Source organism: Mustela nigripes, chromosome 3 (genome assembly GCF_022355385.1).
Source record: "Mustela nigripes isolate SB6536 chromosome 3, MUSNIG.SB6536, whole genome shotgun sequence".
Taxonomy (NCBI): domain Eukaryota; kingdom Metazoa; phylum Chordata; class Mammalia; order Carnivora; family Mustelidae; genus Mustela; species Mustela nigripes.
In genome coordinates, this window is record NC_081559.1 from 65806378 (window position 1) to 65828417 (window position 22040).

A 22040-nucleotide genomic window follows, 5' to 3' on the forward strand; every position below is an offset into this window, starting at 1 on the left:
ATTCCTTCAGTTATGCTCTTCTGTCTTGGGATCTTTCACTGGATCTTTAACTTACGGAGAACAGAGAATATAGCCAAGAAAAGGGAATACACACACACACACACACACACACACACACTATGTCAACATCAGCTCTGAGCACAGAGTTTTATATATTGCTAGGTATTGTTTGTAGGCATTCAAGCAGCATGGGATGAATGTATGAATGAATGTTCAAGTAAGGAACAATGTATTTTAAGCTAAATGTCTTGGGATGGCTGTGGGGAGAGGCAAGTCCTAAGAGAAGATTAAGATTTTAGTTAGTTGATAGAGATGGGAAGTTCTTCTACAATGGGAGTCCTGTGGGTACCTGGCTTACTCAGTTTGGAAGAGCCTGCAACTCTTGATCCCAGGGTCTTGAGTTTGAGCCCTATGTCACATGTAGAGATTACTTTAGATAGGTGGATATCTAGATAGATAGATGGAAAGAAAGATTGATTTAGAATGGGAAGTGTTGGAACAAAAGCGTCTCCTGCTGGAAGTAAACCTCTGGAAATAGAATGTGTTAAAAAAAAAAAAAAAAGAAGAAGAAGAAGAAGAACACACTAAGACTCCATTAATCAGCATTATTCAGTTTTGTCCACAGTTATGCTCCTTAAAGGTGGTTGACCGATATCCATGTATTTCATTTAGCATCAGCCATTCCTTATAGGAGCTCATTAACTGTGTGGAATTTGTATTAGGTGGTTAAGGCCTTGAGTGATATTTTCAGTGCAGTCAGGTTTTACTTCACATCATACACATCTTGCCACTCTTCTGTTGTTATTTTTTGGTTCTCAAGATTCTTAAACAGCACACAATGTCTCAACTCTTTTACTTTTGAACAGACTGGACTTACAGGAATCAGAAGCAGCATTTAACTTATGATTCATGGGAATCTGCTTTATTTTATAGACAGGATCACTATTAATTGTCATTGAATTTATAGGTGGAATAATTTTCTGAAGTATTCCATACTGGGAACCCCAGGTGTTAGTTACAACCTTCAAAACTCTAACCATACATGCACATGTTTACACATACACACACACACATATTTGTGGGGGGGGTATAAATAATAATGAGGTATATCTAATTTAAAGTTGATTATTTGAATTTAGGTGTACCAATACATTGAACTCTTTACCAGTTGCTATTAAACCAAAGTATTCCCCAGAAAATCAACTGAAATTCTTCAAATGATCTCTATATGGATCATTTACTCTTCCAAAGAGCTTTTTTGTTGTTGTTGATCCCAAGAACAATCTTCACTAACTGCATCTTCTGAATACTCACATAATCTTTATTCTATAATCCGAAAAGGTTTATCTTGTCTACACACCTGTATCTGAGTGTCAATTATCTTAGAAAATTGTATTTTGATTTGTAATGATCTGTAGAGGATACCATACCACCTCTCTTGGTAGCTTATTGCCATTCCTAATAATCAAGATAGTCATCAGATATTTCCTGATGTGCAGTCCACTTCTCTCCTGCTGCTTTGGCTTATTCCATTTGATTGTTATGATACTGATGTTATCCTATTCATGGTCCTTTTCTCGAGGCCAGGCAATCACAGCATTTGTAACTGAGTCGATAGTTACGGTTATATTACAGTTTCCTTAAGTGCCTCCATCTTGGGCAGCCCTCTGAGTCCCAATTTTTGTAATGTGGCTGAGGAGCTGTGAGAATGCCATCTGTTTGCAAGAATGGGGCCATACACTTAACTCTGAAGATGGCACTACTCATCCAAATCAAGATTGGAGACTTAGAGAAGCTTGCTTGCACAGCTAGGTTGACCCTCACTTTGTAGGGAGATGTGACTATTTGAGAGTAATTGAATGGAAAGATGAGCCTGGCATGGCATTTATATAGCATTTTTGTTTATTGAGTATAATTGCTATACTCAGCTTTGTATAAAGCATGGGAGTAATAAGATCAAATTAAGGAAAGCTACTTAGCTGGAATAGCAGGGAAGTTCCCTAATGAAGAGATCTGATAGACCATGGAATAGTCTTCCCCAGGAAGGCTGGTCTCATTGAGATGTGGTTACTTACCATGGAACTAAATTGTCCCCCACTGGATGCATCTCAGGCCCTTTTCATTTTGGTTTGTGACTTTGATTCAATTGCAAAAGTCTCACATCTGTTGTTGACTACCAAATGTTATGCCTCTCAGATTCTAGTTGTGGCATAATCATCTAGTGAGCTTTTAAATGTGGATTCTTCTGCCCCATTCTCAAAGATCCTTTTTCATCAGGTCTCTGTGTTGTCTTGGAATCTTCATGTTTACCACATTTCCTGGATGATTCTGATGTACATGTGTTGTAAACTCCATTTTGAAAACCAATGAGCTAGGGCCACTTGGGAAGATTCCCAGTCTTATATTACATACACCTGTGAATTTTTATTTGTTCCTTATACTCGTTCTAATAGTCCACTTTGTCCTATCAATAGGGTTCTTTTTTACTTACAGAGATCATGTTTGGTGGACAAAATGTTTGGTGAAAGGCTAGAGGTTGCTCAAAGATGTGTCCTGCTCCAAAGAGCCCCCAGCCTCACACAATCTGGCCTTCCCTCTCTTTCCTGTGAGGCAGCTTGGTATAGGGCACCATTTCCCAAAGTTCTATGGCATATTAACAGTTACTAGAAAAAAAAAGGTTGGTGTGGATTGGAGTCTGATGATATCTAGCCCCTATAAGCATGAGAATCAAGGTCCAGGCCTTCCGGAGAGGGGGCTAGAAAAGTCTGTGTCATGTGCTACAGTTCTTACCAAGTGGGCAGAGCATTAGCCCGGTGGTGTAAGTATAGTGTAATTTTAGAGAAACCCAAATATACCAAGGGAACAAACATAGTGGAATTAGAACTTGGGAAGAATAATTAAAGGGATCACCTACTTGGGGCTTATTACTCTTAGACTAGATTTCAGACTTGCAGTACAAAACTAATTCCAGACATATCCCCTACTGATGACCAAATTCCTACATCAGCAGTAGTAATAATAGCAAAGAGTTTTTGGGTGCTCACATTATGGCAGGCTCTGTTTTAATCATTTTATATATATTATCTTAATTCTCATACTGCATTCACTACAGAGTAGGAACTATTAGTATATCTATTTTATAGATGAGAAATTCAAGAGAAAGAGGAGTCAAGTGATAATGCCTAAGGTCACACAGCTAATAAATGGTGGTCTATAGACTTGAATTCATGAAGCTTGACTCCAAAGCTATGTTTTTTTCCACTATGCTAGGCTGCCTCTATTCCACCACAAGGACAGTATGAAGTATAACAATTAAAATGACAAAGTCACTGGAACTCTGCATATTTAATATGGTAAAAGAAAGTATCAGTAAACCTGAAACTAGGTCAGTAGAAATTAACTAGTCTGAATAACACAGAAGAAAAAGAACCAAAGAAAAATGAAAAGGGCTGCAGAGACCTGTGGGATACCATCATAAATTTCAGCAGACATATAAAGGGAATCCAGGAAGGAAGTAAGAGAGATAAGGGTCCAGAGAAAGTATTTGAGAAATAATGGGTGAAAACATCTCAACTTTGATGAAAAACATTAGCATAAAACAAAAGCTCAATAAACCCAAAGTAAGATAAATACCTATACACATCATAATCAGTCTGTTAAAGATGAAGACAAAATCTTGAAATCAGCAGGGGAAAAATAACTGACAATGTACAGAGGAGCATCAATATGGTTTATGGCTAACTTATCACCTCACTTGATCTGGCCTTGGTAATCAGAGGACAATGGAACGACATATACAAAGTGCTGGAAAAAATTGTCAACCAATAATATTGTATCTAGCAAACCTGTCCTTCAAAAATGAAGGCAAAATGAAGGCAATCCTAAATAAAGACCAAGAGATTTGTTGTTAGCTAACTTGCCTTATAAGAAATACTAAAGGTTGTCCTTTAGACTGAAAGGAAATGATAACAGATGATAACTGAAGTCCACAGCAAGAAATAAAGAGCTGAAGAAATGGTGGACATTTGAGTTTCTATGAAAGACTCCTTAAATACATTTTTCTCATTTTCTCTCAACTTCATGGAAAAGAAAAGATTTTATGAAGCAATAATTATAGCACTGTGTTCTTAATATTAGACAATACTGAATCCAGGACCTTAAACTGTTAAATTAGTCTAAGAAGGGCACTTTTTAATAAATGATATTTTAAATGAAGATACAAAAAGTATATTTATGGCATCATGTTCATAAAGCAGGAACTACAAACTACATAAATTACTAGAAGATATACAGGGCTGCAGAAGTTATTTATTGAGCCTCTTTCAATCCATGACAGACACAATACATAAAAAATAAGTAATGGTATAAGTTTTTGTGAAAGTTTCAGAGGCACTTGAAAAGGGCATTCTCTATTTGTAAGGGACAAGTTTTGATCTATATATTTTTATATGAGAGTAATATATACTTATATTACATATATAAATGTACTATACATATATACTTATTTAATAGATACATATTTATTTTTGTCTCTCTCTAAAAGAATCTACTTGGAAATTGAAGAATATATTAGAACATATTATCAAAACACTGTATATCAGAATTAAGGGGAAATAGTTAAAGCAGGGATTAGAGGCAAATTCATAGCCCTAAATACTTATATTAATAACCAAGAAAGAATGAAGGTAAATGAATAAAGCTTTCCATCCAAGAAATTTTAAAAAAAAGTTAAACCTAAGTAGAAAAAAGTAATAAAATAGAAGTGGAAGTTAATGAAGTAAAATATAGGAAGCAGTAGAACCAATATATAAGTCATGAGCTTTTTTTAAATAAAAATAACAAAATAGATGACTTGTTATCTAATCACGAGAAAAGAAAAACATAAACAACTTTAAAAAGAGGTAAGTAACCACAGACACAGAAGTATTAAAAGAATCATGGGAAACTCCTTCACTCAATTCATTGCAAATAAACTTGACATCTGAACAAAATGGGTTGTTTTTGTAGGCATATATAATTTAGTAAAAAACAGGACAGGAGGCAAACAAGAACGCAGCATTATCCTCTAGTCACCACTAGGATGAAATGAGAGCTTTCTTCTGGCATGGTCTGAGACCTTAAGAGAGGGCAGTCAAATGGGCATTGTGTTTACTCAATGAGTTTCTGATGTGTTTATTCATCTTCATCTGTAGTAATATGCAATAGTCTAACCTCCCATTTGCTGAATATGCTTATGTAAATATATGTTCCTGCTAGAAGAGTAGCAGAACTATGATAGTATCACACAGACCCCCACCCACACCCACCACAGGAAGGGACAACAGAATGACTTTAAAAAAGGAAACTGTGAAATAAATACAGATTCACTCATCAGTATGTCTCCAGCATCCCTCCTCCATATTTCTGTCCCTTCAAAGGTTGCTAGGCAACCCAGAAGAAAAATAGCCAAAGCCCTTGTAAAGAGAAGACATGCTTACAATGTCAGAAAAATAAATGTGGGCTTGCTCACTTGGGCTTGCTCACAGACTGCCAGGACTTGAGACATAATTCATTCAGTAGCAATGATTGTAATTGATTTTGAGGATGGTGAAAACAATTGACCATAATCTACCCAGAGGAGACATGACTCAAACCACCCAAGTGTGAGAGACGGTGCTGCTCTGGTGGTACCTTTTGCCCTTGAAAAGGGATGAATGTTCAGTGGTTCCTGTTGGGACCAGTCTTTGCCTAAGTCTGATTCCATTCTTGCAGTTAGCACAGTCTTTCTGAAACATCTTTAGAGCTCACTATTAACACCCAGAACTCCTTAGGAACTGCTGCTTTATCTCCCCTGGCATTTGGTATATTAAGTGGAGCCTGCTTCTGTGGGCATTGGCATGCATATTGTCTCTGGTGGCCCAGGCTCAGATTGCTCTAAGGAACTGCACAGCCTTCCTACCTGGTGTGTATGCCAGGGTCTGCTCACAGTGACAGGTGTTGATATTCAGCTGTTAATTTCCCCCATTAGAGACAATGTGGTAGGATCTGATGATACAATCTGTTCGTCTTAGGTCTGCCCTGGTTTTTCCTATCTAGAATATATTGCTAACTTTACTGAAACAATAAAAGAAGGAATAGATTTGCAGTCTGCCCTTTAAATGATTTTGCTTTGCTAGGAAAAAAAAATCCATAGCAGTCAATTTCTTTTTGTCTATTATAAATTTATTAACAGTGTGTTGTAATTAGGTGCATGGCTTTGCCTCAGAGGACAAATGGTGCTTCTTGAACTGTGACATTAGTCTGATTGTGGTAAAATGACCCATTTGGTTTTACCAGCTGTGACTTTGGAGGGAGCTGAATGACAGAGGATGCATAAAACTCAACAGATGAAAACATTCCCAGCTCATACTCCCTATTACTGATCCTTCCTCATCCCAAACAAAATATTCTTTGGATTTGCTTGCTAATGTCTTGGTGATCTGAAGAGTATTATGCTTGAGCTGGCTTATCAAATTAGGCCCCCTTTCTCCCATTAACATGATATAAATTGCTCTGGCAGACTCTTAAGATGTTGTGTTGTCTAATTAACCAAAAGGAATTCCTAAGTGGGGAAGCAGGACACGCAAAGGTTGCAGTTGTACTCTTTGGGATCAGCAGCCTGCATTGAAAACTATCTAGCTTCCCTAAGCCTTGGTTTATCTAGGAAGCAATTGTGTAACATGCCTCACAGAGTATATGTGAGGGTTAAATGAGTAAATTTTTAGCACAGTGCTTATACATAATAAGTGCTCAAGAAATTAAGGATAAAGACCATAAAAATATTATTAGACTCTATGCAAAAATAATCCAGCTGAAGGAAAGTCATAGGTTCCTGGCTGGCTTGCGAGAATAGGGGGGGAAACCATTAATCAGCTTCCTTCAGCCTCCTCACTATTTATTACTTATGTGGGTAGGAAAGGGGACCCAGAAGAAAAAGAAGTTCCCCTCTATGGCCATTATCCTGGCCATTATCCAAAAAGAATTTTGAACCATGCTGACTTTCATTAATTCTTTTCTAAGAGAAATCTAAGAGGCAGAGAGAGAATCCAGAAAGAATAAAATCAGGTGTCATACTACCAGGCTCTAAAGTTTGTCAGCTTACACAAAATTGAGACCATAGAAATAGAAAATCACAAAGAGATTAAGTCTGTGGTTTTGGTCCTATCTGCTCACTGGTCCTTGTTTTGGGTGCCTTTTTCTAAGTTTTTATTCTTGTCTTGCCATTTATCCCAAGTAAAGGTTTGACCAATAAAGGTTTACAATAAGATGTTTTCCAGAACATTCCCATTTCAATAAGGAGCTTCTGGGATAGAAAACCATGAGTCTTAATGAGGAAATTTCATGCACCATAACAAAACAGATTTTTTAAGCAGGGGAAGAAGGTTTCCATTATCTCTTCATTACCTCTGAAATATATCTAGCAAGTGCACCTAATGTTGTAGGATACTGGACTCATTCAGTTGATGATGGCTGGAAGTAGTCTATTGCAAGCCTGAAATAGAAATTTCCTGAAGAATTTTAGTTTCATCTAAAAATAAAAAAGAACACTGTTAACACTCCAGCATCTCTCTGTTTTCCCATTCACTTCCTTCCTACACCCGTTATTAATTTGGTGCTTTTCAGCTCTGACTCTACTCTTCTTTGCCATGCTTTGTGATACTGGAGTAGACGCCATAAACATTCCTCCTTTGCCATATGGCAGATGTTAGGCTTTGTCAGTAGAGGGCACTGGAAGGCCACTGTAGGAGGAAAGGGACCTCTTCCTCGTTTTGGTATACGTTTTTCTTCTTGTTTCTTTGGCTTTTGGGGCACCCAGTGGTGCTCACTCTACAGCGAGTTTTACCAGTACTCACTGAGTAGCTTCCCACTTAAGTGTCAAAGGCATCCGGGCAGGTGGTTTCCTGTTTGCCAGCGCTGGCTTGTCTTACCTCAGAGAACTTCAGTACCTGTGCGTCATGGTCGCATCCTTTCCAGAGAGGTCTGGATCTCAGTCTTGGTTTTGGGTCAGGGGCTCTTCTAAATTAGTCTCTTCCTTGGGTATTCTGTCTCAGCTAGAGGTAGTAGCTCTTTTCCAATATCTGCTCTTCCTGTACTTGTTAGATTTCTTTACTCCTCAGTATCTAATCTCCTATTACAAGTAAATAATTATTTATATTAAAATTTCCCTGTTCAAATTAATAGTGTTTTTCTGCCTTCTGTTTGGACCTAAACTAATAGATCCTCGAGGATCAGGTGTGATGAACACAGATGGTGAGTTTGGGGAGGCATATCCTAGCTCCTTTCACTTCTCCCTTCTTATCACCTAAAAAATAAAAAATAAAAAGATACTTCAGGAAAGAACAGCATGTCTAGCATGTCTGTTTAGCATTGCCTATCCCTTGGCCCACTACCCTGTCCTTGTGACTTTCATGCCACTGTATAAAGCTGTTCTTTCCTAAAATGTCACCCTAATTGGGGAGTGACTTTATATCGCCAGAATCCTCAGACACACCGTAATATTCACCTTCAGTGAGTGGGTTCCCACAGAACCCACATAAATAGTCCAGAATTTGATGATGGGAAAACATTTAGAGAACAACCTGATATATTTGAAACACAGCTCTTTTCAATCATGAATTAACAGATAATGCATTTAAAACTGTGTGAGAAAAATAGATTTGTGACTTCGACTCTGTGCATGGAAAAGGAGAAAAAGGGTCAATAGCCAGCCCTTGGGCAAGATCTCTTTCCCTGTTATATTAGACTTGAGCAGTGGGATTTGATGGCATTGCTGAGTTCTTGTTGAAGGAGGAAATTGAAGAACCAGGTGTCAGCAGATGATCACATTGGCTCAGACAGTGAGCCACACACCACTTGTCCCCTCCATCATCTCTATTGACATGGCATCTTTTATTGTCCTTGACTTTATCCTGCGCTCAGCATGCATGCCTGAGTTGCTTGTGTGTCCTAAGTGTTTGCATAAGAGAGTACAGTGGAAAGAAATGAACCCCAATGTGTTTTAGAGAGAATGAGAAAATGCAACTTTTATGAACATTTGAAATGTTGGTGTAGTGGCCAAAGAATAATAAAGCTCTGTAACACACCCAAGATCAAACATAGGCCTGGGGTAGTTACCCCTGACATAGGGAATGTAATGTAGTCTTCAGATTCTGAAATGACCTTTGAAACAGATTCTTGCAGGGCTGAAACGCCAGAGGAAGTGAACATCTTGTCACTTACTGGTAGTAAATAGTTAAGAAGGGGTTTGTTATGAGCCCTGTGATTGGATGTGGTAACTTTATATTTTAAGGATTATAGCTTAACACTGGAGATGGTGCTATTTTAGGGACAGGGTCAAATTTGGTTATTAAGAATCAGAATCACGGGTGCCCTGGTGGCTCAGACAGTTGAGTGTCTGCCTTTGCTCAGGTCACTATCTTAGATTCTCAGGATTGAACCTTACATTGAGCTCCCTGCTCAGTGGGGAGTTTGCTTCTCACTCTAATCCTCTGAGCTTACCCCCTGTCATGCTCTCATTCACTCTCTCTCAAATAAATAAATAAATCTTAAAAAAAAAAAAAGAATCAGAATCAGGGATGCTTGGGTGGCTCAGTTGGTTAAGCGTCTGATTTTTTATTTTGGCTCTGGTCATGATCTCACGGTTGTGAGAATGAGCCTCTTGTCATGCTCTGCACTGGGTGTAGAGTCTGCTTAGTGTTTTCTCTTTCCCTCTGCCTCCCTCCCCAGCACCCTGGCCCTGGCTTGTGTTCTTTCTCTCTCTCTCAAAAACAAACAAAAACCATAAAAAAAACTCAGGTTTGCCCATTTCTTCAAGTCTGCATTTCCTTATAAAGGCTACCATGTCATGTAAAACTTCTTTTAAATAAATTTGTATGCTTTTTTCTAATTAATCTGTTCCTTGTTACAGAGGTCCCAGTCAGGAACCTAAAGGGTAAAGGAAAAGATGCTTTTCTTCTTCTACGTTTATTTCCTACCAGACACCTCATCTAGTGTTCTCCTTGCAGACCTCTTCCTCTCCTTTTCCCTACTTCAAAGAATTGACCCTGATAGGAAGATGACTTTATGGTGCAGCACTTAGCATGGATGTCTTTTCCAGCTGCCTTTCATATTTACTGAGGTGCAGTGTATAGCCTTGTGATTCTGATCTTTTTTTTTTTTTAAAGGTTTTATTTATTTATTTGAGAGAGAAAGACGCAGCGAGTAAGGGAACCCAAGCAGGGGTAGTGGGAGAGGGAGAAACAGGCATCCTGTTGAGCAGGGAGCCTGATGTGGGGCTTGATCCCAGGACCTTGGGATCATTGCCCGAGCCTAAGGCAGATGCTTAACCACTGAGCCACTCAGGCACCCAGTGATTCTGATTTGTGTCATTTTCATATCCTCTATTTTCTGATTTTAAAGAAATATCTTCAACTATTTAATTTTTTTCAAATGATTCCTCTTTAGCAGATTTATAGCATATATATTTTGAATAAATCTTGGTCTGTGCCCCCATATGTCAAGGTAATTACCCCAAGATACTCACAGTTTAATCTATGTAGCAAATTCTTGCAAGTTGCAGAATGGAACCCAGCAGCGGGGTTCAAAGCCTGACACCGGTGGAGTTCACCTATTCAGAGTTCCCATTCACAGTGTGTCGTATGGAGTATGACTTAGGGGCACTCTCCACAGCCTGCAGGGCCTTTTCGTGGTCACTTACTCCTCAGCTCTCCTCAGCTCTGGAATTGCTTACTGGGCCACCTTGAGAAGAGGAGTCAATCTGTGCCGACTCTTTTTTGCATTTAAGTTACATAGTAAGATCCTAAATGTTCAGTGACAAATGTTTGGTGTTTGTCACCTAAGAAAGGTTTTAAAAGTTAGAAACCACATATGACATGAGGCATGTGTAAACCATTTCAACCTTCGTTCTAAGAGTGAAAAAAATAGAAACCGTCTGAATATCAGGGAGTAAATGGATAAACTGTAGTATGCCTATACTGTGGAATACTATTTAGGTATCAAGTTGTCATGGGATGATCTTTAAGCCATGTTATTGAATAGAAAGTAGAAGTACCAGGACACTTATATGTAGCATTTAATCTCATTTCTACCATCCCCAACTATGTGTATCACAAAATTTATATTATACTTATTATATACTCATTGCACAGCAGAACAGTCTATATGCATTTATAGAAAATACTACAGGGGCGCCTGGGTGGCTCAGTGGGTTAAGCCGCTGCCTTCGGCTCAGGTCATGATCTCAGAGTCCTGGGATCGAGTCCCGCATCGGGCTCTCTGCTCAGCAGAGAGCCTGCTTCCCTCTCTCTCTGCCTGCCTCTCCATCTACTTGTGATTTCTCTCTGTCAAATAAATAAATAAAATCTTTAAAAAAAAAGAAAATACTACAAACACATATAAAAAGGTCTAAAAGATTACAAGCCACACTGATACAGGCGAGATTCTGGGATTAGAGGTGGTAGTGAAGAAGTATTTTGCTTTTTGCTTCCTGTTGAATACATGCGGGATGAGATGCCCCAGAATGTGCCACTTTGGCATTAAGATTACTTTGTGTTAAAGGTAATAAAAACCCAGTAGATGCAGGAAAAGCTCTCTGCCTCTCCCTCAACTGCCTCAGTTTACATAAAAAATGATCTGCATAATAGAGCAAACCTTTGTTTTTCTAAACATTTCCTTTCACCACCTTGCTAATGGTCTTTCTCCTCTTTGTGTTCTCAGGCTCTTATCCCTCTCCTTAGCTCTCAGAAGCTTCATGTTGCTTCATTGTCTTTGGAACTCCGTGTTGGGGTGGATTCCCCATGCATATACTATTAAACTGGACTTTCCTTCTTAGTCTCTCTCATGTCAGTTTGATTCTAAATCCAGCTAGAAGGACCATTCGGCCAAGGAAGGTCTTCTGCCCTGACACTATGTTCCTGCGCTGGGGAATTTTCTGTATTAAGATGGAGTCATATATTGTGAATGAGTATGAAAAATTTTAAGTAATTGATTTTGAACAATTAAGTTGTGCCCTAGGGAGAAGAGCAACTTTGGCTAGAGCTAGGTTGTGATAACTTAGGGACGAGACATAGATACACACCTAGCCATTCAACCTCATTAATTAATCTACCAATTGTAGATCAGGATGGCAGCTCTGCTGCTCTGGTTAATACTCTCAGAACAGTTAATTGTGCTCAGCTTCTTACTTTATTGCTTTTATGAGTAAATAAATAGAGTACCATTGGAACACACCGAAGAGTTTATTTAACTGCATGTTAATGATTACTTATTAGTTATTATACTAATGTGTCTTCCTCTTTATATTCTCCCTTTCGTTTCTTAACACCCTTCTCCCCTCATCAACTGGTATATGTACCTTGTAGGAACTGCCTTAAAATTCACAGCTTCCAGGAAGCTTTACCTCCCCCTCCCCCCCACCAGGAAGCTTTTTTTAATTAACTCAGTCTTACTGAGAAATTTTTTACTCAGCATCTCTTTGGTGAGTGTGCTTTTGTGTTTGAGGACTTCATTTTGCACTCTCTACAGGTGTTGCTTGCTAATTGTTTTTCTGTCATTTTTTGCATGTATGTTCTCTTCATCTTCCAGTGTAATGGACTCTTCGTGAAATAAAATACAGGAAACAGTGAGGAGTATGGATATCGAGATAGAAATACTTGTTTAAAACCTGACCTGCCCATGTTTTGTTAGATATTTTTAAGAAAATTTCTTCTTTTAAGCTGCATTTTCCCCACCTGTGTAACTGGAGTAATAATTTCTATTTCATAGGATTGTTTGACAAGGAGATTGGTGGTAGTTAGCACTCAACATGTGGTAGTTATTAGTATTGATCTCCTCTTATCTCCAACCCACCATGCATATGTGTATAATGGTCCTAACATTAGATTGTGTCTGTGATGAGATTTTAATCATGATTTATTTCCTCCTTTTGGTCAGATATGTTCAAAGATCTGGGTACATTCAGGGTTCAGAAGAATAAAGATGAGGCTTCTATTGTCAAATCCAACCTAAATCACCACCCAAGGGGATTCCTTTGTTCCTCAAATCCTGCTTGTATGAATAATTTAGTTAGAATTTGCTCACATCCAAAGGAGCTGTTTTACTTTGTCTAATTTTACGCCACTTTGGGGACCAAGTCATATGTAGTACTGGCATCATTTCTTGGCTTACTTACAATAAATGGATATTTGTGTGCATTCCTTCATGTCGTCATTCATTCAGCAAAAATTTATAGAGTGTTGCTATGCTAAATACTAAAGAAACACATGAAGCATGACTGGGAGCATGAGTAGAAGCATGTCCACCAAGTGGACAAATTGGGGATAGCACTCTGAACTGAAGGTACAACATAAGCAAAGGCCTTGAGGCATAAAATAACAGGACCTGCTTTAGGAGCTACAAGTACTGTGCAATACAGTACTGCAGCATCAGGTGCACACGGGGACGTGGTTTGAGATGAGACTGGTTAGATGGACAGGGAAAGCCATTTGTATATCAGGCAGAGGGGTTGAAATTTTATCATGCTGGCAGTGTGGATCTACTGAAGAATTTTGAACAAGAGAATAACAAGGTCAGATTTGTATGTTATAAAGAAATTCTAGCTGCCAAGTGAAAGATGGATTAGAGGGAGATGAGGATAGAGGCAGGGAGAAAAATAAGGAGGATATTGGAGTAGTCTGGGTGTGAGATGATAAGTGACTGAATTAGGACATGAAAGAGGGGATGAGGTGATTAGAAAGGAATTTAGGGAGTAGAATTGATAGGACTTGGTACTTGATTGATGTATTAGTTTTATATTGCTGTCATAACAGATTACCACAAATTTAGAAGCTTAAACATAGCACAAATTTATTATCTTCTAGTTCTATAAGTTAGAAATCTGACGTAGATCTCACGAGGCTAAAATCAAGAGTGTTGGCAGGGCTGCACATTTTTCTGGAGGCTCTAAGGGAAAATTTGGTTTCCTTATTCATTCCTGTTGTTAGAAGAATTCAGTTCCTCACATTTATAGAATTGAGGCTCCTAGTTCTTTGCTGAGTATCAGCAGAGGCCTGTTCCCATCTTTCAGAGGCCACGTGCATTCTTTGGCACCTGACACCCTTTCCTTGCCTTCAAAGCCAGCAATGGCAAATAGAGTCCCTTTCACTTTTCAAATCTCTCCTGCCCCTTCTTTCTGCCTCTCTTTTCTGCTTTAAATAAGTAGAGATTGGGGCACCTAGGTGGCTCAGTTAGTTGGGCATCTGACTCTTGATTTCAGCTTAGGTTGTGGTCTTAGGGACAAAGGATCGAGCCCCATGTCATGCTCCTCACTCAGTGGGGAATCTGATGGAGATTCTTTCTCTCTCTCTGCCCCTCCCCACAATGTTCCTGCTCTTTCTCTCTCAAATGAGTAAATAAATCTTAAAAAAAAAAAATAAATAAAAAGCAAAACAAAACAAAAACTAAAGGACTAGAGTTTAAATTGAGTCCATCCAGATAATTTAAGGTAATCCTTCATGTCCTTAACCTTAACCACATCGGCAAAGTCCCTTTTCAGTGGAAGGTAGAGTATTCATAGGTTCTGGGCATTAGAATGTGGACTTCTTTGGGAGCCATTTTTCTGCCTTCTCCAATTGGATGTGGGGTTATGGGAGAGTGTAGAACCCAAGTTTCTGACTCTAACAACCAAGTGGAATGCAGATTTAGGGGAAGAAGAGAAGTTTGGTTTTGAACATGCTGACTTTGAGGTGCCCCTGGGAAATAAAAATGGATCATCTAGAAAGTAGTTGGATGCAGAGGAGAAGTCAAGGCAGGAGATAGAAATTAGGGAGCCATTGACATGTAGTGAGCTCTCAATTAATGTGGAGAATGGGAAGAGAATAGGGCCAAGAACAGAATGCTGGGGCCAATAATATTCTAGACGCACCAGAGAGAGCAGCACTCAATAAAGGAACTCAAGAATAGCCTACCGGGTCTCAGTTTCTTTGTGACACATTTCTTTCTTTCTCCTCTCCCTGGCCTGTTTTCTCCTCATTCCCTGGTTTTCTGCCTACTCATAGTTTCTGCTTCCTAAAACTTTAGTGTGTTCATTGTGCTCTGTGACCTTTCCCATCTTCCCTGTCATCATGGATCTTTTAGCTTCAGCTCTCTTTCTAAACTCCTTCATTCTTTTGTTAGTTTTGTGTTAATTTTTTTCGGTTCAAGGTAGGGAAAAAACCTAGAGAGAATCACATTGACCCAGATTATCATTCTGCATCATGCTCCGGCATAGGTCAATGGTTTAAATGGGGATTGGCTACCCAAAGGCCAGGTGCTTGCCCCAGCCAGCTCCTTCTCCATTGCAGGAACTAGAATGAATTCAGTGTAGCTGTTCAGAAAAGCAGTTTATTAGGCTTTGGGAGAAGAAGGTTAACTTGATTCCCATTGTGTTTGCTGGACCCAGGTAAAAAATGGGTAAATAATAGGTTCGGGACTCTCTTTAATATCACCCCATTCCTCCTAGTCTCATCTAGCCCTAATACTGTCTGTGTGCAGCAGATCATCTTTATAGAAATTGAACTTGGGGTCCAAATCACAGGAGTAAAATTCAGGCAGGCAAAACTCAGATCAAATGCAGGTTTCCCCTGCTACCTGAAAAGTAGAGTGTTCCTATGAAATCTTTTTTGAGCCAAAATAATGTAAAACGAAGAAGCAATTGCCATTAATTTATACAGAAAAATTTTTGAGCATTCCAAGACCAAAGGCTTTTCTGATGCCTTAGGACACATATTGGTAACGGACACACAACATCAATCGAGACAAAATACAGATGTTCCCAGACAGGATTCAAGGCTATGACAGGGTGATGCTGAGAAGTTGAGTGTAGTTCCGAGGAAAGGAGCTTGGTGGGGCCTCTTTCATTGCTTGGGATTTGCACTGTCCCTATAATGGCTTGCTGCAAAACAAACACTGACCACTATTTTTGCTTTTTGCCTTTTTTCAAAAAACAAAATGTATGTTTATAAACATTATCCAAATGAGAGCTGGTTATTTAGATTCACAGTCCTTCCGGCCACTCACCATTCATCCATTCTGCAGGCTCTTGGCATCCATACGTGTAAGTGGGGGATGCCTGCTTGTCTCTGAATCACGGCTACGCGCACTGACTCTCCCATCACACTGAACATGAAGCATCTCTCCTTTTGGAGAGAGACCTGCTAGACAGGGTTGCAGCTTGCATCTGTGGTACTAATAGCCAAAAAGGTACTACTGTTACTTTTTGGTACTCCTTCTGGATGGCAAGAGTACTAGAATTTATATTGCTATTGCAAACAAAGTACCATAAAGCCTTTCAAATCCCTTTTAGTTTTCATTACATACAGATAATCGTCTTTCACAAGATCTCTATTTACTGAACCTGAGTGTGATAGATTGACTCCAGGAAAGACAGAGCACCTACCTACAAGGTCTAATAAGCTTCTCTGAAACCAAATTCCTATGATGCTGGAGCTTCCAAGAAGTTTCCTTGTGTGGGGTTCATGTGAGGCCACCAGGGACTGGTGATGGTCTGGGTGAGTGGTGATCTCCTGCTCTTTCCTCTATGCTTTGCTGCAGAGGTTCAGGCCAGCTCAGGAACCCATTGCCCCAGCCTGTAGTTCCTGCTGATAACCAGATTGAAAGCAGGAAAGTGCAGTGTTCTCTGCACAGGAGTGGACGCTTGCCATCCATTTCTCCAGTGGACTCTTGCTGGGTCACTCTTTAATTGCAACAGAGGGCTGTCCCTTCATGCTCAGCTGGCCAGTGTTGAGCCTACTAAGGTTGTTTTAATGAAGTCTGTTTATTCTGTCTACAAGTGACTTCTTGGTCATGGTTAATTGCTTTAGGGTGGATTAAGTCTATTAGATAGTAAATTGCTTAAGCATGTCTTCTCTGTGGAACTGACCTCAGTGAAAACAGAAGGAGAAAACCTAAGAAGAGCAAGGAAAGTTCAAGTTCAGGAAAGGGCTCTAAAAGAGGATGTAGGATAATCTCACTGAGAGAGGCCACACTGAGGCCCACAGCTGGGACCTCAAAGAGCTGGAGCCAGTAAGAACAGGTCAGTTCAAATAAGCCCAGAAGCAGAAGTTATATGATGGTATTTTTATTATTTAAAAAATATAAGGGAAGGATAAAGGCGAATATTGTTGAATAAAATGAATGAGATAGAGGCAGCCTCCAAAATAACTGAAGGGCAACCTTGAGCTGCCTTTTCTAGCTGGGCACACAAATAATTTTCCTTTGGGTCTTTGAATCAGAAGATCTGAAAGGTAATTAAATTCTAATGCGTAACAGAGAAGTCATATACTTCTCTCTTATCACTCTTCCTTCCCTCCTGCTCTCTCTCTCTCTAGATCCAGAAGAATCCTAGAGTCTAGCCTCAAAAAATTACTCATATTCTTTGAACTTCCCAGACTTTTTTGTGCTTCTGTGACTTGGCACATGTTGTTTTCTAAGCCTGTTGTGGCTTCCCTCTTTTCTGTCTTGAAAAATCCATCCTAATCTTAAGGGATCCGTTTAAGCTCATCTTCTTCAGAAAGTCTTCTGGGACTTAACAGATTGGGTAAATTTTTTCCTTAATTATGCTCCCACATATCTTTGTGTATTTCTATATCATTTATCAACTTATGTTCTCATCATGTGATAGGATAAAACTCTGAACTATTATTGGCTTACTTATGATTAATTACATTATAACAATGGCCTAAAAATGACGTACATTTATTTCTATCCTGGTAAGGAAGACTAATGGGAAGCAGTCTAGAGCTTGTACAACAGCTTGACATGTCATCATGAATCCAGTTTCCTACCTATCTTCTTTGCCATACTCCACTTACAGCTCTCATTTTCAGGTTTACCTCATGTCCAAAATGGCTGCTCAAGCTCCAGCCATCACATCCATACTCCAGGAAGCAGTAAGGGAGAAGAAGGAAGATGGCGTATCTCCCCTCTTTTAAGAAGGGTTCCTAGAAACACCACTGAACAGTTTTATCATTGGCCAGAACTCAGTCACATGGGCATATCTTGCTGCAAGAAACTCAGGAAAATGTAGTCTTTATATGGCAGCATTGTGTCAGAATAAAAATAGTACTTAAAAAAAATGAGAGGAGACAGGGTATTGAGAGGCAAATTGCAATAACATTATCTGATACTTTTTAAAAATTTCTGTCATTCTCACTGCTTCCCATTCTTCCACCTATTGAAACTAAGCAATCTATGGCTTTAGGAAGCAGTTAGAACCCAGATGAAAACAAAGATAACATATGTAATGTGTTTAAGGTTTGCAGTCATATCTTAGATATTCAGAAACATAACTTTCTCTGTTTGGTGTGCTTGATTTGCTCAGAAGCCCCTACTTCCATTTATGGCCAGGAAAAAAGCACTTACCAATTAAAAGTAATGTCAGTTAGGTTTTAAAATTTAATCTCTGGGTAAATACTAAGCCAAATGCAGAGCCCTTACCTTCCCCTTATCCTGTCTTCTCACCTGCCTTCTCAGGAAGTTGCCTGGTTACCAGAGTCTTTCTGCAACTCTCTAGTTCTCTTGAACCTCCAGTACTTAGTTATGTTATTTGTCTGTCATCATCTCTACCCAGGGACCCCATAGGGTCTGGAACACTGCCTGAGCTGTTTTGCTTTCTCCAGTGCTTATTGCAGAAGTTGACATACAGGAGGAAATAGTTAAAAATTTGACTAACGAATGTATGAGTGTACTTTAAATGTATCACATAATTAATTCACATGGTAATATAATGATCTGAAAATCCTTGTAAAATTTCTCTAAAGCCGCTAGCACTAGGTTTATAGCTTTCTTTCTTATGGCTTTAATAATACTCAGCTGTCAGTTATAGTGGTCGTGTGCTTGCCTCGCCCCTCATTAGTGTCTTCTTGGAGAACGGCCCTGATCTGTGTAACTCTTACAGCTCCTGGAAAAAGCCATGGACATAGTAGGCCTTTAATCAGTGAAAATGAAGGACTAAATGAATAGGGGCTGGCACTTTGTAATTTATCACTAATGAATGACTTCCACCTAGGAAGAAACAGAATGCATTTTATCAGAGCTATTTAGAACAATATCAGTAAAGACAAATTGATATTTTGCCTTTAATTAAACACTTTTTTTTAATAAGAAAAAATTGCTTTTGTTTTTCAGAAATCCTCCACCTACTTTACTTCATCCAGAAGAATGGTGTGAGGAATTCAACCACTTTATTTCACAGTGAGTATTTCTTCCACTAAAAATTGCTTATCCAGCAAGGCCTTGAACAGTGATTGGAAATCCAAGCTGTGGAATTTACTTGGCACTAGAAGTTGTTATTGCCTTTTAGCATGTTATGACACAGAATTTGTTCCAGTAAATGATAGAAGATGCTTCTGTAGGATTTGAAAAATAGGGAGTTCCATTTGACTTTTGACTATAATCAGATCTGATCCTATGGGTCACATTTATCTGAGAATCTACTCACATTTATCTAATCTATTTGTCCTTGGGCAAATACTGCCAGTGGCATTTTTAATAAGGAATGACACTCAATATCTGAAACTGTGATGTGCACACTAGACCCGGGGAAGAGACAGAGGGTGGCAGCCTTCAACTGGGGTCTTAAAGCTTGGAAGTTGGGCTTTGCTCTAGGATCCAGGGGTGGGAACACAGCTCCAGTTCCCAAGATGACTGAGCGGGTACAGTGGGATCTCTGGCCTGAGGAACCAAGGTGAACAGATTCATCCAAGGCTCAAGGTGGGCAGAACAAGATGAAAACCCAAGTGAGGGGTGGCGTGTCCAATGGGAGCTATGTTACCAGGAGCTAGGCAAGACAGAATGGGACTACGACAGGAGCAAAACCAATAGTAACTCCAACAGGATGGTGACTCAGTTCTGGGAATATGAGCTTCTGGCCTGGCCCCTGGTCTGGTAGAAGACCACACAGATATGGGGAAGATGTTAGAGGAGACTGTGTTCATCAGGCTAGGGGCCTGATGAACTGTGTGGGCAGAAATCCAGATGAAGCATTACAAGGCATATCCAGGTACAGGGACTGGGGAGAGGTGTGCTCAGAATTTAGTAGATCAAACAAGGTGTTCAGAGGTCATGGGAGGAGAAAAGAAGTGCCCCAAATAGCTCATCAACAGTACATAGGAAGGGTCAACACAAATTACTCTAATTTATGCTTATGTGTAGACTTAGCTTCCTTAGAAAAGCAGGGCAATGAAAGAAACTGAGTCCCTTGATTATCTTCCCTACTCTCATCATACAGATCAGTAATTCTTTATCCACAATTCTAGAATCCAAAAAGCTCTGAGAAATGAAAGCGGTTTTTTTTTTGTTTTTTTTTGTTTGTTTGTTTTTGTTTTTGTACTTGACTCATTTAGCTACAGGCCCTGGCCTTATGTGAACTGATTTTGTGGCAACACATGACCTAAACTGAAGTGAAACTATTTATAGTCATTATTTATCTCACTCGGTGTGAATATTCATGTGAATTGTTGCAGATTTATTAATGTGTTTGATTATAGTGTGCTGCCCCAGATCCTGCTGGGGAATGTTATGTAACATACAGTAAATGCACTGGTTTATATTTCTAAAATTTTATAAAACTCTGGATTTCAAAATATACTTGACTCCAAGGATTAGTAGAAAGAGTTGTAATCCTATATTTAATTTTTGTTTCAAATGCATCATAGTTCACAGTCCCTAAAATTGTTTGCTTGTCCAGCCCCTCCTGGACTTGTTCCATCTTTCTCAGTACTCCAAGAACTCTACCAAGCAAGGCTGTATTGGAATGTGACCATGAAATTCAAGGCCAGGGCATTTCCTCACCCCTCCAGTCCCCACTCTGGTGTTTCTATAAAGCCTGAGGAATGCAGAAGCAGCCACAGCTCAAGGTGACAATGTCAGGCAATAGTGAGTGGAGCAACAGATAGAGCAAGAGGGATGATGCTCATGTAGGAGCAGAGGATGAGGCACCTCCTGGGATTTGGGAGCCAAAGGGGGAGGCAGAGAGAACTGGAGAACTCAAGACACCCTGGTAGCTGGGAATACACCCCAGGGAGAGAAATCCAGGGCCTCTGGGTTCCAGTGATTTTGCTAGCAAAGGCTGGATTTAAAGAGTTTTCCTTTTTGTTCCATTGCTGCATACAGATTCCCTTGATTGACCTTCTTGAAGCTGTTGGCCTAGAAAAATCCATTACATATTCACAAATAGGCCTTCCTATACCAAGCTCTTGTGATGCTTCTAAAATGTGACTTGACTCACCAAATTTTATCTTCTATATATATTTTCGAGCGTATATTCATGTTCTTAAACCAAGCACGATATTGCTTAGATGGACTTGGGAATAAAGGTTCATACTTGATGCTGGGGTTGGGACTCTCAGGGTTAAACAGTGTGGAAATACCTTCCAACTATTGATTTATCTTTGTGGCAGGATCCTATTATATGCCCATTTAAATATGCTTGTTTTTCCAAACACTGAGAACTCCAGATGCACTCATTCGGATTTGCTTTAGACTTGGAGGATCTTGATATGAGAATGGAAGACAGAACACAAAAATCGATGCCTTTAGTATGCATACTATCGGGGCAAAACAAAAGCATCTTGTTGAAATGGCAGGAGAGGGAGTCTGAAAACGTTCTTATGAACCTGTGAAGGTAAATAGAAATCAAGTGATTTGTGTGCCTTACCACTAATTTAAGATATGGAAAAGTGTCCTCCGTCTTCTGTTTACTTAATGAATTGCCCTTAATGGTTTTATTAGTGAAAATATTCTGTATTATAGTTGTTCATAGATTCTTTCCTGACTTCAGCTCCTAATCCTGCTTTCCCCATGCCATCTTCAATTCCTCAGCCATGAGTTCCTTTTTTACAAGATTTTTAGGAATATGAGCCTCAAGATTAGGGACTAATTATTATATTTTGTATCTTTAGATAGAAACCTGCCCAAATAATAACCTTTGGTTACACAGGTGAGCCTGCATACCCCAGACTGTCATTCCCCTACCAATTGAGTTTGACTTTACTATTTCATTCTGTTTA

General features: G+C 39.3%; 1 protein-coding gene across 1 annotated transcript in view; it reads left to right on the forward strand.

Annotated features, from left to right (window-relative positions):
• Positions 1 to 22040, forward strand: part of MYO3B (myosin IIIB) — a 376680-nt gene that overhangs the window by 96120 nt on the left and 258520 nt on the right. The window contains exon 8 of the mRNA XM_059395489.1: positions 19159 to 19224. Coding sequence (XP_059251472.1) covers positions 19159 to 19224 — 66 coding nt within the window. The remainder of the gene's footprint in view (positions 1 to 19158; positions 19225 to 22040) is intronic.